The following is a 17,338-nucleotide window of genomic DNA, read 5'->3' as shown; positions in this document are numbered from 1 at the left end:
TTTGAAACTGTGACCGACTGTGACCATGAGATGCAGGAACGTCGGACGATTTTTCCACTCAAAATGTGGCCAAATTTCTTTGAATGCAAGGTAACTCCTTGACAGTTCTCTCAGCAAAAGCAGAAATTTCAGAAAAACGCTTTGGTTTCCGCTGGTCGCACCACATCGCGACAGCGTGAAGGGGCCGAAAAAAAAACAACTCTGGGCTCTCATCTCCGGTGATGTAAATCGGAAGGGGACCCCTTGACCTGGCGGCGCAGACACAGTTCAGCATTTCCGATTCGTTTTTTCTTGGCGGTTGGCGATGGCGACGAAGGCACATGCATACTGTACCCTGGGTGTAGACAGACGGGGGAGGGGGAGGAGAATTGCGGATTTTGCACGCAGAAAAATGACAAGAATAAGGAATTGACAAGAATAAAGAAATTGACAAGAATAAGACATTGACAAGAGTAAGAAATTGACAAGAATAAGAAAATAATAACAGTTAGAAAATGACAACAAGGAAATGACGCGTGGCGATTGAGAAACCGCCCTCTCTCGACGAATGCCGAACAAGTGTCCGACGGACTGAGTGGCAAAGTGTGATTGAAGGCCGCGCCATCTGCGCGCCGCCCTCCCGACGCCGACGACGCCGCGCGCCCAACCGGAGCCAAAACGGGTTTAAATTTCAAAGCCATTATATTTCCGAAAAGGGATTGGCTTATTTATTTTCGACGACGCGAGAGGGACGCCGGGGAAGTGTGTGTATGTGAGTGAGTGAGAGGGAGAGAGAGAGAGGGAGGGAGAGAGACAGAGAGAGAGAGAGAGAGAGAGAGAGAGAGAGAGAGAGAGAGAGAGAGAGAGAGAGAGAGAGAGAGAGAGAGAGAGAGAGAGAGAGAGAGAGCGACAGTGACAAACCGCTGCTCGCTGGACCGGCAAAAGGGGAGCGACATGTGTGTTGCTTTTTAATTCGGTGGCCAGCGCGGCTAAAAACGAGGGTGTCTTTCTCCTCAACAAGTAGCGCCTCGCTGGATGTCGGGCAGTGCCTTCGTCGCTCTGTCTCTCTCGCGCTTACAGGGGGGTTGCACTGTGAGTGCGAGAGAGACAGCGAGAAGAAAGCTCTCGCGGTCGCTTCCCCTCCCCACAAAGCAGCAGTCACCCCTCGTGGAGCAAACCACAGATGATGGAGGGGGTAGGGATGCAAAAATACCGGTAAGATTCAAAGTTACCTAAAATACGGTAAAATACGGTATTTTACCGTATTATACGGTAAAATTGGGTAAAATTGATTTTTCTTGACTTTAAGGGGTAATTCTGGTACCTCTTGTGAAAATAGGGGGAAAAAAGGTACGTTTGGGTGAGGGTGTATCGGTAAAATCGTTTCATACTACTTCCAAGCCAACATGACTTAAGAACAATGAAGCATTTGAAAGACAAGGACCAAAACTGTGGGGTTAAAGATATGAATATTATCGACTTACTGACCCCTCCCCTAATGTCTGAGGATTTTCCCCTTTTTTGTAAAAAAATTTTTGATTCTGCTGGTTCTATTGACCGTAAATTAACAGCCCAAATATACTGAAGTGCAAAAATGTTACCTTTTTATCGTTGTCCATGTAATTTGGCTAAATTTCATGAAAACTCTTTTCCTGAAAGGCATCCGCGACCCCATGGGCCCAAATCATGTCAAGTTTATTGCTTTTTTTCAGCTCGAATAACTAACAAGTATCTACCCACTTCTTCCTTTTTTTCTGTTTAAAGTTATTTTACTTTATATTATTTGGCAACAAAGAAGTTTCGGGTTTTGGCTCGGTGTTAAATTTAGTTTCCACAAGTTTTGCAAAAGAAGAGAATATTGACTTTTTGCTTTGTTTTAAGTGCCCGGATGATGTCTTCCCGTACATGGGGCAGCGCGAGGGGCAGATAAAAACCAAGAGTTCCCAAGAGGCGCTGTTTTCAGTCCCTGCGCCCTAATATCGTGTGGAAGCAAAAGAAGGGCAAATAAGTCAATATTTCAAAATTCCCGAAAAATACCAATTTTACCGGGGTCTCCGTAAAATACCGTATTTTACCGTATTATACCGTTCTTTACCGGTAATATTACCGGCCTTTACATCCCTAGGAGGGGGAGTCGGGACTCGGGGTGGAGGGAGCGAGAGCGAGAGAGACGGAGCGAGAGGGAGTGACACCTGGCGCGGCGAGCACAGCGCGACAAGTGGGGGAAGGAGGGAACCGGTTCGCGGGGTGCCTTGTCTGTGTGCTCTGGGACGCGTGCCGCGGGGGCGGCGCGGCGCCGCGTGCGACACTGCTGACCGTCTCTCTCGCACCCCCTCGGCACACCGTGAGAGTGCGAGAGAGACAGAGCGACCGAGTCGCACAGTGCTGCTAGCCCACATGGCCACTCGAATCGAACCAATATTATTCTTCCGGCGACGTCCTTGTACAGCACACTGCACTCACCTTGGTCGCAGAGGATTCCGCCCCAGTTGGTGTCGCAGATGCACTCCCACGGGTGGCCGTTGCAGTAGCCGTGCTTGCAGCCCGGGTACGGCGTGCACTGGTCGCAGAACTCGCCCTGCCAGCCGGGCCGGCACCTGGAAGCAGACACCAAGTTCGCATCACCACGCACTGCGAGACAGTTTCACAGAGTTTCACCATTCCGCACGCAGTTTTACAGCTTTTTACGGCGGCTCGGAAGATGAATAGCAATCACCGTCCACATCCACAGCTATTTTTCATATCACCGTCCACGTCCACAGCTATTTTTCATATCACCGTCCACGTCCACAGCTATTTTTCATAGCGGCTATGTTTTTGTTTGGGGATGTGGTTATGGGCAGATTCGGTAGCTATTCGCAGTCACACGTCGTGCGCGTAACATGTAAACGGTCACCGGTTGCCGCCCTTTTGTGCTGGTTCTGTGTCAATATTTCGAAGGTTTTCTCCAGTTTCGAGCGAACAGATTCGTGAGTGCGCGAAGTTTGTTTTTCATCATTCAAGCTGCTGTAAAACTGCGTGTGAAAGTTCACTAACTCTCAACATCTAGTGCTCTGGTGGACCAAGTTGTACAGCACACAATGGTTTGAAGACAATCTCTATAGGACTACTCAACCGCCCCAACCTGTCTTCAAATTTCTTCAGAGCTGCAGTGCCGCTGTGATTAGGGTAAGTGCAATCTGACTTCAAGGATTCTGAATGTGAGCGACTCTGCTTTGTGAATGAGGCGTTCCTTTGTTTGAGAGCGGAACAAGTGCTGTTACTTTTGAGAGAGCTCAGTGGGTCAGACAACAATCACCGGTAATCAGAAATTTTCATTATTAAATTTATCTATTTTCCCATGAATCGACACATTGCCTAGGCTGTAATTTTTGGGTCATATTTTTTCAAGACAGCAGGAAAGCCTTGCCATTGTGAAGCGAAACATTTGTATCTGAACTCAATGTGGCAGGACATGAAAGTATCGTTTAAATGTGTCGAGACTTTTTGTCTGGTCTCTCCAGAGAGGCGGAGAAGTCTGATCTATGGATTTGTTGTGGCGCAAGTCCTAAACTTGACTAAAACCCCAACTCAAGATGTCGTTTTGCAACCGTTTGCCAAATAGACGCCTAAATTCTTGAATTGAAATTTTTTTGTGAGCTGAGCGCACTTTGATGTGACCTCAAGCTTCCTTTGGGTACTGCCCGGTGGCTGCCCTAGCCGCACCCCCGCCGGGCCGAAAGCGGAAACGAATAAAAGCAGATGATATCTTGAAATTTAGTGCGGCCCTAGCAGTGGCGTGGCATGGCGCGACGTGGCGGTGCCGCCCTGCCCGCAGGACGGGGCACTGGAAGCACACGCTTTTATTCGCGTCGTTAAAAGTGCGGAGCAGGATGAGTGCGTTAAGCGCCGCGGTAGCGTCTTATTACTTTACGGCGTCGTAACGACTAGTTTCGGACGCGACGCGACGCGGCTTTTGGCGAGCGGCTAGAGGGAGACGGAGATGTCACAGCCCGCCTGCCGCGGTGGGAGCGCGCGCGGCCTGCAGGGTGATTCCGAACGGCGGCGCTTTCGTCGCTCTGTCTCTCTCGCGCCTCGCACGAGCAGTGCGAGTGCGAGGGAGAGAGAGAGAGGGATCGGCTCTGCAGGGAAATATGTACGGCGGTAATTAGTAGTGTAGTCTCGGGTGGCCGGCTCCCGGACGGGCCGAGGCGGCCGACCCAGGCGGTCGGACCACAACAATTTACATCGAAATTTTTCTTCCCATTTCTCGTGCCGGGCAGCGGAAGTGCCTCACCGTGGAAGACGACGACACGCACCTCTCCCTCACGCAGGCTCGCCGGCCGGGTGACTATCTCTATGCAAAGCGCTCACTTTTACAATTAGAGCCGTTTTCATGGCCCGGGCCCCGCCGCCCATTTATTTACAATTTTTGAAGCTCGCGCCTCTCTGCCTTCGCCGCCACGGCCTCCGCGGCCGCCGCCACGCCGCCACGCCGCCACGCCCCCCGCTGGGCGCCGTTTTCGACAGGCGGCTTGGCCTCAACGGTCCCGGGGAGTCCCGAGGGGGGCGAGGGCCACGGCGAGGGCCAGGGCCCCGACGCGCGGTGTATCACAACACATTTCATCCTGTTTCCCCCCGAAACTCCGAAAGCAACGGCCTCGCTTCCCTCACTTTAAAAAAAATCTGAAAATTCAGCCACTTTTGTCAGACTGGTGGTCGAATCTATTTTTCAGACTTGTTTCAGACTGTGTCTGAAAATTTGCCTTCCGGTATGAAATTGCGACCTGATCGTCTCAGAACCTGAATTCAGACCAGCGCAGTCTGAAAATTTAGATGTAATCTAAATTCAGACCACCCAAGATTCGTTTGTCCGCTAGATGGCGCGCATGTTGTGGACACACTACTCTGTTAAAAGGCTTCTAATGTGAAAATATATGGTTGAAAAGTTCCAAATTGATAGGACTTAATCGGCCATATGAGAACCATTCTCTGCCGCAAGATTTATCTCCTAATATGGTGGAAGTTGAACAATCCACATTCAAATTACCTCTCGCGGGTGGCTCCGTGTCGCCTTTCCTTGGGTGCCACAGGCCGGCCTCTCGAAAGTCAGGGAAAAGGACAGAGGACCTTCTCCCTCAATCACAATTTTTACTCAATGTTGTCCTCTGGAGGTTCACACACACGAGATTCTTTCTATGTAATTGAATATGTCACGAACCTTAAAGTTCACTTTCTACAAGGACTGAATTTTCAGACCACCAAACTCTTAAATGTAAGACTCTCGAGTTCTGAATTTTCAGACCATCTAAATGGTCTGAACTTTCAGCCTCAAGTCTGTAATAACTTCTTACCAATTTGGTCTGAATTTTCAGACTTTTTTTTAACAGTGCTCCAAAGGACACCAAAGCGTCGCCGCCGCGGCGCGGACTCGACCGGCAGGCGCGGATCAAGGGGGGACGGGGAGGGGGGGGGGCCTCCAGCTGAAGGCGGTGGAGGCCAAAAAGTGCCCCCAAAAAAGACAATTTTTACTAAATCTTCCCTGAATTCGGAGACCTAGAACTCGACGCGTGTACCCGCCTTGTCTTCTTTTGGGCGCTGGCCCGCCAGGCCCGCCGGCGGTCCGCCAGCCAGCCACGGAAACAGGAATTAGCCGCGCCCCCCGAGGAAGTGCTGCGCGACGAGGCCGCGGGTGGTCCGACGCGAGCCGAGGCCGGGACGCCGGAACGCCGGAACCACGACGACCCGAACCCAACCACCCCCCGCGCCCGGAAACGCCGCCAACGGGCCTCTGCATCCGGGGGTCGAGCACCGGTTTGGTACGCAAAGTTTTCTTCCCTCGGCGAAAAAACACGAAAATCTGGTAGAAATACTCACTCGCAGTCCCCGGGCACGTCGCACTTGCCGTGGCTGGGATGGCAGCCCGCCTTGCACACAGCTGCAACACAGGTCGGGAAATCAATACAAACGTAAAATAGAACCGCCACACTAAAAAAAAAAAAAATACAGCCTTCGGTGGATTAAGCGAGCCGAACAAGGGACTGACTTCTCGGGATGGAGAAATTCCAGGCGACGGACACTTTGATTAATAATGCAGCTTCTAATGAACTGGCAATTTTTTTTTCTTGTGCAACAAGTGCGCGCTGCTAGTCGGGCCGATCTGATCCGAGGGTAGCGATCGCTGGCGACAGGCCGCCGCGCCGCTGCCCCGCGGAACCGCGGAATGCAACGAAGGCCATTGACGTTTGGACCGATTCGCGCAATAAAATGTTAGTTTATACGGCGACGCGCGCGAGTCCCGCCAGAGCAGGGGCCGTGCGACTGCGCACCGAACGCGTCCGAAAAGAATGAACGAAAAGCAGTGCTCTGGCGGAAAAACAAATTTAACAATTTGAATTACGTTAACACCTGCTGTCCAAATAAAAACCATAAGTTGGTTCTAATTCCGCTAACGATTAATTACGCTCGAAATAGAGTGCGCGGCGCGGGAGTAATTGATTGAGCCGCCGAGGCGGTGAGTCAGTCATCCGCGGAGCAGACGACCTGGCCGCGGAGTCGCGTCACCACTCTTTTTGTGCGCGTTCCGTTCCGTTTTGCATAAATGCCTGTTATTGCAACAACACGTCGCGGTGTACAGTGTACTCACCGATCTCGCAGTTGGCGCCCATCCAGCCCGCGATGCACACTTTGTCGCCGTTCGGGTCGCAGGTGTAGTGGCCGAACTTGTCGTCGCGCGGCCGGCAGAACTTGGTGCAGGTGGCGTTGAAGTAGTGCATGTCGCACTGCACCCGCACGCGGTACCGCAGCCACGCCACGGGCCCGCGGAACGTGAGCGGGTGCCACTCGGGCGACGGCAGAATGATGCCCGAGTAGGAGGCCTCCTCGATCACCTGCTCCAGGCCTGGCGGACAGAGAGAGACATTCAGGAACAAGAATCACCATGCATTGCATAGCGAGGCTGACTCCAAACAGAGTTTTCGCCACTGGTATTCAACGACTGTGACGTCATATGCTTTAGAGCAGTGGTTCTCAACCTTAGGAAAAAATTTTAAGGGGTCGCGGCGAGGTAGCTGGGGTCGTGTTTTGGGCCGATTTTAAGCAGCCACTGCGTCTGATCCGAGGCGGGCATTTTGCTCCCTCAACCGGCAATTGGTCTTTGAACCTTCCTTTAGCATGCCTTTGTTACGGAGTGTGATTATCAGTCTTAGTTTGGGAGCAGTATTGTCTCAAAGTTTACCAAAACGGTCAGAAATGTCTTTGAAAAATCGTGTTTTGGGCCTATTTTAAGCAGCCACTGCGTCTGACCCGAGGCGGTATTTCGTCCTCCTTCAACGGCAATTTGGTCTTTGGACCCTCTTTTAGCATGCCTTGTTACGGAGTGTGATTATCAGTCTTAGTTTGGGAGCAGTATTGTCTCAAAGTTGGCCGAAACGCTCAGAAATGTCTTTGAAAAATCGTTGTGCCTGTTTTGGTCAACTTTGAGACAATACTGCTCCCAAACTAAGACTGATAATCGCATTCCGTAACAGAGGCATGCTAAAGGAAGGTCCAAAGAACAATTGCCCGTTGAGGGAGCAAAATGCCCGCCTCTGATCAGACGCAGTGGCTGCTTAAAATCGACCCAAAACAAGATTTTTTTAAGACATTTCTGAGCGTTTTGGCCAACTTTGAGACAATACTGCTCCCAAACTAAGACTGATAATCGCATTCCGTAACAGAGGCATGCTAAAGGAAGGTCCAAAGAACAATTGCCCGTTGAGGGAGCAAAATGCCCGCCTCGGATCAGACGCAGTGGCTGCTTAAAATCGACCCAAAACAAGATTTTTTTAAGACATTTCTGAGCGTTTTGGCCAACTTTGAGACAATACTGCTCCCAAACTAAGACTGATAATCGCACTTCGTAACAGAGGCTTGCTAAAGGAAGGTCCAAAGACCAATTGCCCGGTGAGGGAGCAAAATGCCCGCCTCGGATCAGACGCAGTGGCATGCTAAAGGAGGGGTCCCGTGAGGTCGCGAAACTTTTCCTGGGGGTCGCGGAAATTTTTGGCTACAAATTTGGGGTCGCGAGCCGAGAAAGGTTGAGAACCGCTGCTTTAGAGCGTGCATTTTGTTACGTTCATGGGTCCGAATCAAGCGTACTGAAGTCGTCAAACACCCACAATACAGAAAAAAGACACAACTAGCAGGAGAAGGGGAAAAAAGGGGCAAAGAATAAAAAATAACTAGCGCACATAAGTTGTTATAAAGAGACTACTTGTCTAGTGCCCACAACTCCTTCGAGTACAACCTTCTCATACTCGCAATAAAAGCAAAGGGAAAAGCTTCAAGGGCCGCCGACCGTGGCAGCGGTCAGTGGCGGCTAAACAGCTCCACGGCATTTCTTTTTTCCATTTATTCCTTTAGGCTAATGATACCTATTATTAATGATTACACCATGTTTTCGGCTATGCATCACACAGCCATCACGCTATTTCGTCCAACAGGCCAAGCGAAAGTGCGTCATTTTTTTGGTGTTTTCCCCTTTTCTTTTTTTTTTTTGCTGTACTTGCAAGCCGCCGGACGCTCCGCACCCGTCCTTTTTCATCCACCTTCCCTCTCCCCGCCCCCTTGTCCAGCATTATTCCTCTCCGTTATTGTCGTTTAATTTAAGTAAGGCCCAAACCAAGTTTTTACTTCCTTATCACATTATATCTCCCCCTCCCCCCTCCCCTCTGCCACCTCTTCCTCCTCCTCCTCCTCCTCCTCCTCCTCCTCCTCCTCCTCCTCCTCCTCCTCCCCCCTCTCCTTCCCCCCTCTCCTTCCCCCCTCTCCTCCCCCCCTCCAGCGGCCCCGGACGCGCCGCGCGTAGATTGATGATGACAAGCAAATCAACTCCGACAGGTGGAACGGCCGTCCGGGCGGACAGGGCGGCGCGGCGTCCGCCGGTTCGGTTTGTTTACTTTACACAGTGGCGCCCGATTTTTATTCTCGAGAACTTGTCTGGCCTAGCACCGCGGACAGGAATGACGGCCTCGTTGTCCTGCCCGACGTGCTCGACGGCGTCCTGGCGGGGGCCGAGGCCGTCCTCTCGACGTGCTCGACGGCGTCCTGGCCGGCCCGAGGCCGTGCTCTCCTCGCCCTCTTGCTCGACGGCATCCTGGTCCGGGCCGAGGCCGATCTCGACGTGTTCGATAGCCATCGGCCCCGATCGGGCGGTCCACTCCACCCACACGGCCGCCGTCTTTTCCGTGAAAATTAATTTATTTTAAATTGGATCGAAAAATGGTCGGGAATTCGCCGCGTCGGAAATGAGCCGCCATAAATTCAGCAGCGCGAACGCGTCCAAGTCGAACCCGCCCCGCCCCGCCCCTGTCCGCGGGCAAGATGCCTTTCGAAATTGCAAATGCTCGGCGCCATACGATGGGCCCCATATTCGCAGCCCCGGTCCAATCGAACCCGCCCCTGTCCGGGAAGTAAAAGTTTCGAAATTCCCTTTTTTTCCCCGTGCTCCGAACGCGTCCGAAAAAAAATGAACAAAAAAGCAGTGCTCTGGCGGAAAAAAAAATTTAACAATTTGAATTACTTTAAACACCTCTGAAAAAATAAAAACCATAAGTTGGTTCTAATTCCGCTAACGATTAATTACGCTCGAAATAGAGTGGGGCGGCGGGGGAGTAATTGATTGAGCCGCCGAGGCGGTAGTCAGTCATCCGGGGAGCAGACGACCTGGCCGCGGAGTCGCGTCACCACTCTTTTTTGTGCGCGTTCCGTTCCGTTTTGCATAAATGCCTGTTATTGCAAAAACACGTCGCGGTGTACAGTGTACTCACCGATCTCGCAGTTGGCGCCCATCCCCCGCGATGCACATTTTGTCGCCGTTCGGGTCGCAGGTGTAGTGGCCAAAACTTGTCGTCGCGCGGCCGGCAGAACTTGGTGCAGGTGGCGTTGAAGTAGTGCATGTCGCACTGCACCCGCACGGGGTACCGCAGCCACGCCAGGGGCCCCCGCGGAACGTGAGCGGGTGCCACTCGGGCGACGGCAGAATGATGCCCGAGTAGGAGGCCTCCTCGATCACCTGCTCCAGGCCTGGCGGACAGAGAGAGACTTTCAGGAACAAGAATCACCATGCATTGCATAGCGGGGCCTGACCCCAAAACAGAGTTTTCGCCACTGGTATTCAACGACTGTGACGTCATATGCTTTAGAGCAGGGGTTCTCAACCTTAGGAAAAATTTTAAGGGGTCGCGGCGAGGTAGCTGGGGTCGTGTTTTGGGCCGATTTTAAGCAGCCACTGCGTCTGATCCGGGGCGGGCATTTTGCTCCCTCAACCGGCAATTGGTCTTTGAACCTTCCTTTAGCATGCCTTTGTTACGGAGTGTGATTATCAGTCTTAGTTTGGGAGCAGTATTGTCTAAAAGTTTCCAAAACGGTCAAAATGTCTTTGAAAAATCGTGTTTTGGGCCTTTTTTAAAGCAGCCACTGCGTCTGACCCGAGGCGGTATTTCGTCCTCCTTCAACGGAAATTTTGGTTTTTGGACCCTCTTTTAGCATGCCTTTTTTTACGGAGTGTGATTATCAGTCTTAGTTTGGGAGCAGTATTGTCTCAAAGTTGGCCGAAACGCTCAGAAATGTCTTTGAAAAATCGTTGTGCCTTTTTTTGGTCAATTTTGAGACAATCCCTGCTCCCAAACTAAGACTGATAATCGCATTCCGTAACAGAGGCATGCAAAAGGAAGGTCCAAAGAACAATTGCCCGTTGAGGGAGCAAAATGCCCGCCTCTGATCAGACGCAGTGGCTGTTTAAAAATCGACCCAAAAAAGATTTTTTTTAAGACATTTCTGAGCGTTTTGGCCAACTTTGAGACAATACTGCTCCCAACTAAGACTGATAATCGCATTCCGTAACAGAGGCATGCAAAAGGAAGGTCCAAAGAACAATTGCCCGTTGAGGGAGCAAAATCCCCGCCTCGGATCAGACGCAGTGGCTGCTTAAAATCGACCCAAAACAAGATTTTTTTAAGACATTTCTGAGCGTTTTGGCCAACTTTGAGACAATACTGCTCCCAAACTAAGACTGATAATCGCACTTCGAAACAGGGCTTGCTAAAGGAAGGTCCAAAGACCAATTGCCCGGTGAGGGACCCAAAATGCCCGCCTCGGATCAGACGCAGGGGGCATGCAAAAGGGGGGGCCCCCGTGAGGTCGCGAAACTTTTCCTGGGGGCCCGCGGAATTTTTGGCTAAAAATTTTGGGGGTCGCGAGCCGAAAAAGGGTTGAGAACCGCTGCTTTAGAGCGTGCATTTTGTTACTTCATGGGTCCGAATAAACGTACTGAAGTCGTCAAACACCCACAATACAGAAAAAAGACACAACTAGCAAAAGGGGGGAAAAAAGGGGGCAAAGAATAAAAAATAACTAGCCACATAAGTTTTTATAAAAAACTACTTGTCTAGTGCCCACAACTCCTTCGAGTACAACCTTCTCATACTCGCAATAAAAGCAAAGGGAAAAGCTTCAAGGGCCGCCGACCGTGGCAGCGGTCAGTGGCGGCTAAACAGCTCCACGGCATTTTTTTTTTCCATTTATTCCTTTAGGCTAATGATACCTATTATTAATGATTACACCATTTTTTTCGGCTATGCATCACACAGCCATCACGCTATTTCGTCCAACAGGCCAAGCGAAAGTGCGTCATTTTTTGGTGTTTTCCCCTTTTTTTTTTTTTTTTTTGCTGTACTTGCAAGCCGCCGGACGCTCCGCACCCGCCCTTTTTTCATCCACCTTCCCTCTCCCCCGCCCCCTTGTCCAGCATTTTTTCCTCTCCGTTATTGTCGTTTAATTTAAGTAACCCCCAAACCAAGTTTTTACTTCCTTATCACATTATATCTCCCCCCTCCCCCCTCCCCCTCCTGCCACCTCTTCCTCCTCCCCCTCCCCCCCCCTCCTCCTCCTCCTCCTCCTCCTCCTCCCCTCCCCCCTCCCCTTTCCCCCCCTCTCCTTCCCCCCTCTCCTCCCCCCCTCCCGGCCCCGGACGCGCCGCGCGTAGATTGATGATGACAAGCAAATCAACTCCGACAGGTGGAACGGCCGCCCGGGGGGACAGGGCGGCGCGGCGTCCGCCGGTTCGGTTTGTTTACTTTACAAAAGTGGCGCCCGATTTTTATTCTCGAGAACTTGTCTGGCCTAGCACCGCGGACAGGAATGACGGCCTCTTTTGTCCTGCCCGACGTGCTCGACGGCGTCCTGGGGGGGGCCGAGGCCGTCCTCTGTGCTCGACGGCGTCCTGGCCGGCCCGAGGCCGTGCTCTCCTCGCCCTCTTGCTCGACGGCACCCTTTTGGTCCGGGCCGAGGCCGATCTGGGACGTGTTCGATAGCCATCGGCCCCGATCGGGCGGTCCACTCCACCCACACGGCCGCCGTCTTTTCCGTGAAAATTAATTTATTTTAAATTGGATCGAAAAATGGTCGGGAATTCGCCGCGTCGGAAATGAGCCGCCATAAATTCAGCAGCGCGAACGCGTCCAAGTCGAACCCGCCCCGCCCCGCCCCTGTCCGCGGGCAAGATGCCTTTCCGAGAATCAGCCAATCAGGCTGCAGCGCCGCGCCATTACATCGGCCGGTCGCGTTGCTTGCGACACTCCGCGCCACTCGATCCCGGCGGCGCGGCTGCTCGCACTCCGTGAAACAAATTTTATCAAATTAACTTTCTCCTTTCTTTCATTCCCCGTTGACGGCGGCCTTATGCCCTCCCGGCCGCGGCTCAGTTTACTTGCGCGGGCCCTGCGCTGCACCGCAGTGCACCGCACCCAGCACCGCCCTGTACTCAGATGAGGCGCCGACCCCGGGGGGCGGCGGTCAGCACTCAGTACCACAGTACCTGCAACAGCCTGCGGGACGTCTCCGGACCATCGTCGCTCTGTCTCTCTCGCACCCCTTCGGAACGCCCCGCGAGCGCGAGAGAGACAGAGCGCCGTTCGGAAGCGAGCCCGCTGTGCACTCGAGAAGGGGAAACGTATAAACTGAACCAGACGACCCTGCCGCTGGCGCACCGAAAGAACTCGCGTCCTGGTTCGGCTCGTGGCACTTACACTGCACCCACCAAAAGGTGGGCCTCGTTGCTCCCATCGCGTCGCGCTTTTGACACATGCCCTTGCGTCCTTGGCCCACCTTGGCCTCGAGGCTCGAACGCGGCCGAGCCCTTGGGGCTCCCTTCGGATGCAGCGCGGCGTTTGAAAGGGCACGGTGCGGCCGCGGCCTGACGGGGCCTGACCAGGAAGGCCCTTTGGCCTCGCCGACCGCAAGGAGTGACTCACTGCCGTGGCTTTGGGAAGGGGGGGGTGTGTTATGGGCGCATAATTGTGTCGGGATGTTGCGTCCTTCGGATGCCTTCGGGTGGCTTCGGGTGGCTTTCGGGTTTCACTCCGATGCGCTGATGCATTCTCGTCCCGAAAATTCTTCCAACGACATGCAAAAAAAAAACGTGCCACACTGCCATGCGGTAACGCCCCGAAAATCCAACAACAACAACTTGGCATCCAGACGGGAGGGACAAAAACAACAACAACACAATCCACGTCGTAGGAGGATGATGACTCACCTGGGTCACTGTAATTGCCCAGGTCCAGTGCCTGCAGAATCAGCGTAAAGGATCTCTGCAACAGAAAGAGAAAGAGACACGTTAGATCACATTGCCAGGATGCGTCCACTCGCTCACTCAGTCACTCTCACATCATGCGGCACTGTGTAGGCTGAAGAGGGAGGGGGGAGGGGGAAGCCCCCGCACAAACACAGACAGAGCCTCAAACACACACAACATTGTTGAGAAGAAGACGCTGGCAAACAGAGCAAGGATGCTCGACGCTGCAAGTCACATTTCCGAGAATAGCGTTACACTTTTCAAGATCCGTCTTTGAAACCTCACGACGAGGCGTCACTCGTGTCTTTTGAGGTGATTTCTATCCTTTCCCACGTCAACTTTAAATTTCTAGCTGAAATAGTTTTTCTATCCTTCAGGTGCAAAGTGCTTGAGTCCTTGAGTGGGCAGCTTATCCTTTTTCTGGGCGAAGCGCGCGATCCCCTTGTGGGGCGCATCTTACAGGTGCTAGCGCGCGGGGTACCCACCCCGCCCCGCCCCGCCCCCGCGCGACAAGCAACGAGCGGCGATCGCGGTGCACTCAAGCACACTACTTATTGGCAATTTGCCGGGGCAACGCGGCCTGCGCAGTGGAGCGGTACCAACCATGTTGCGGCCCCGCCCCGCCCCGCCACGATCCAGGGGCGTTTAGCGCGCAGCCCCGCCACACACCCCGACCGTAATAACAGTTTTAACCAATTTTATAATCACACGGCCAACAGAAGGCCTCACGATAAAGGGACTGCGGCGCGATTATGATGACCCAGCCCTGCCCCCCCCGTTTTTTTCTCTTTTCCCCTCCCCCTCTCTCTCTCCCCTCCTTTTTCCCTCTCTCTCTCTCTCTCTCTCTCTCTCTCTCTCTCTCTCTCAGGCCATTGCGCCGCTCGGGAAAAAACGCTGCATAACGCGTCGGTGGCGACCGGACGCGCAATCTGCCCCGATTTCGGCTAAAATCAAAATCGTGCCAAAAGGTAGCCAAATTGAGCGAGGGCCCCAAAGGGGGTCCAATCTCGTCGAGGCCGCTCCGGGCTCGGGCGCGAGGATGCACTGGTGCAGCTGCAAGCCAATGCACTGGTTAAATGTTGGTGCTGACGATGCGTGTGTGTGCGTGTGTGTGCGTGTGTGTGTGTGCGTGTGTGCATGTGTGATCCGTAGAAAGAAAGACACAGAGGTGTGACTACACTAATTGTCCATCCATACTCACCCAGCCGCCCGACGCAGCTTAGTTAGCGCCCCGCCCCGCCTCGCCCCGCCGCGGAGGCTGTGGGTTGCAGCAGCAGGTTGTACTAGTAAACGCGTGTTGCAGGCTGCCCGCTCCATTCCAGCACATCGCGGCGCGGCACTAGCTTCACAGAGACCACTTTTTTAAAGGACGCCGGACACACACACACGCACGCAGAGTTCTCGCACTCACACACTCGGGGATGAATTTCAATGACTGTGTGTGGTTCTCGCGACGCTCCACTGTAAAGCTCGGCGCCGTAATTAGTTCTTAATCCAACCTGTTCTCCCTCTTTCTCTCTCACTCTCCTTTTTTTCTCAGCTCCTTTTTTCTCTCTCTACGGCGCCGCGCGGAGCCTTTAGGGGCCGTGTTGTTGCTGTCCAGAGCGCCGCGCTTATAATTAATTAAGAGCAACTCTTTTTCTCCCTGCTGATTTTCTTCCTTTTTTTTTGGTTCGTAATCCGCTTTGATCGCAAACACGTTGAAATGTTGATCCGTTTAGGTTCTGGTGGCGTAGACCGACCGGCCGGAGAGTTGCGGTGCTACTCAACCCGCGTAGGCGGCTCTATCTGCATCACACCGCCCCGTCCTTTTGCAGTGCAGGCGTCCTTTTACAGCGCAGTGACTAATGCGGAGAGCGACCGGGAAAAACAAGGAACCCCAAGGCTGCACCGCGCACCAACCCCGTTTCCATTTGTCGCATAGAGTTCTTGTCAATGACGGCGAAATTAGCGGTCCAGCGTCAAAACTCTTCGACGGTAGGGACCGGCCTGCGGCAGGGCGCTGCAGTCAGTCGGAGATTGACGGAGAGGGTTCTCGGTACTCGGCGTCACCCGATCCGCGGCCAGGGCCTCGGGCGGCGCACTGTGAAGTGGCGTTTGGGACGTGCGCGAGTACGTCGCCATTTCAAAACCGGCCGCGAGATGGCAGGAAGTCAACAAGGTGGTCGTGTGTCGCTTACGCTCGCTAGAGCAGAGCGCCCCGCCCCCTTTCCCCCCCACTCCCTCTCTCCCGCGCCTCGCGTATGACAGATCTCGCCGCTAACTTGAGACGGCCGCACCGCGCCAACACACTGCAACACACCGACGACTCGAACTAGTCAGTCAGCAAGATGCCACATGCCTCACGCCGGGGCAGCGTGGCTCGTTTCCCACGTGCTCCACCCAGCCCCGCCCCCCCCCGCCCCGCCCATGGTGCGCTCCCCCGCGGACGCTGCCGGGGGTCACGCTGGCCGTTGGTCCATATACCACGCCACGCCGCCGCGCCTGACTCCGCGACGTCGCAGTATTTCTCGCGCGGGGCGTGGACCAGTGGCCCGTCGCGCTGTCTCTCTCGCACCCCAACGGGCTTCCCCGCGAGTGCGAGAGAGACGGAGCGACGCGGAGTGCTGCCGCCTTTCGTTTCCATAAACTCCCCCTTCTGGGCGTTTGAGGTCACCACCGAAATGGGGACCCTCATCATCATATCCAGGCTGTCCAGAGCGCTGCCCGGCAGTCCCAGCCGCGGAGCGCGCCCCCCGCCGTGACAGGTGACGTGACGGGGGCAGCCGCCTGCGCGTGACGACACGTGACGAGACGTGACGAGACGTGGCGGCTCCGAATGAATCTCCGAGGATTACCTCGGCGGCCCCTCGAGTCGAATCTCGCTGGCGTTCCGGTTCGCTCTGCGACAGCCGAGCCACTCCGAAGGATCCTTTGGTCGCTCCGTCTCTGTCGCGCTCGCGGGGCGCCGGGTGAGGGTGCGAGAGAGACGGAGCGAACGGCTCGGCAGGATGTTGATCTAGATGGCCGGCTGTGCTGCTCTGCTGTTCCAGCCCCTGGCTCGTCCTTTCTTCACGCTCCCTCGGGAACACTTTTATCATTTTATTATTTGTTTTCCCCCCTTTCCCCGCGCTCCCAGTCTTTATACATTCCCATCACGCGAGCACAAATTGAACAAGTTTTTGTGGGGCCTTACCCTACACTGCCCTCGGCTCGCCTCGGCCGGAGTGAAAAATCCCGTGCCGGCGTGCGCGGAGCGGAGTGAGAAATACACCTGTCGGGCCGATCTAGTTGGCGAATGGGATGAAAAGTGTGCCGGGGGAACGCCGCGGACCTGCCGCCGAGCGTGCCGTCTCTCTCGCACATCTACGGCGCGTCCCACGAGTGCGAGAGAGACAGAGGGTCTGAAAGAGCGCGCGCACCGCTCGCTCCAGGCGCGCTGCGACGTAAGCCGGCTGTCGGAAAAGCGGGCCGCACCGACCAGGAATCGAACCCGAGTCTCTCTGCGCCGGAGGCTGCGTCGCTGCGCGCTCGGCCACCCGCGCACCTGCAATAGGCCCCCAAGGCGCCCCGCCCATAAAGCATCGACGGGCGTTGCGCCGCGTTGCGCGCGGACGGCCTGAAAAGTGCTCCCACGGCGGCCCCGCCGAGGTACAGTGGGCCAGAAAACTGGTGGAGGCGGCCAAAACTCTAGACGCGTTTTGAGCTCCAGAGTCGCTAAACCGGACTCTAATCGAACGTGTGACCCCTCCAGTGGATTGCTCTCCGAACGAGGAATCCATTGGT

At 54.2% G+C, this 17,338-nt stretch overlaps 2 protein-coding genes across 2 annotated transcripts in view; one reads left to right on the top strand and one right to left on the bottom strand.

Annotated features, from left to right (window-relative positions):
• The window catches only part of LOC117643523 (protein jagged-1b), a 75,940-nt gene that overhangs the window by 14,263 nt on the left and 44,339 nt on the right, over positions 1 to 17,338 (bottom strand). Inside the window, exons 3-6 of the mRNA XM_034382450.1 lie at positions 13,535 to 13,589; positions 6,605 to 6,859; positions 5,836 to 5,896; positions 2,443 to 2,576 (exon numbers count right to left, since the gene is read on the bottom strand). Coding sequence (XP_034238341.1) covers positions 2,443 to 2,576; positions 5,836 to 5,896; positions 6,605 to 6,859; positions 13,535 to 13,589 — 505 coding nt within the window. The remainder of the gene's footprint in view (positions 1 to 2,442; positions 2,577 to 5,835; positions 5,897 to 6,604; positions 6,860 to 13,534; positions 13,590 to 17,338) is intronic.
• The window catches only part of LOC117643520 (popeye domain-containing protein 3-like), a 112,364-nt gene continuing 97,876 nt past the window's right edge, over positions 2,851 to 17,338 (top strand). The window contains exon 1 of the mRNA XM_034382448.1: positions 2,851 to 3,147. The gene's annotated coding sequence lies outside the window, so the exon portion shown is untranslated. The remainder of the gene's footprint in view (positions 3,148 to 17,338) is intronic.

This window comes from Thrips palmi, unplaced genomic scaffold (assembly GCF_012932325.1).
Source record: "Thrips palmi isolate BJ-2018 unplaced genomic scaffold, TpBJ-2018v1 HiC_scaffold_17, whole genome shotgun sequence".
Taxonomy (NCBI): Eukaryota; Metazoa; Arthropoda; class Insecta; order Thysanoptera; family Thripidae; genus Thrips; species Thrips palmi.
This window is presented reverse-complemented; position numbering and strand designations above follow the sequence as displayed.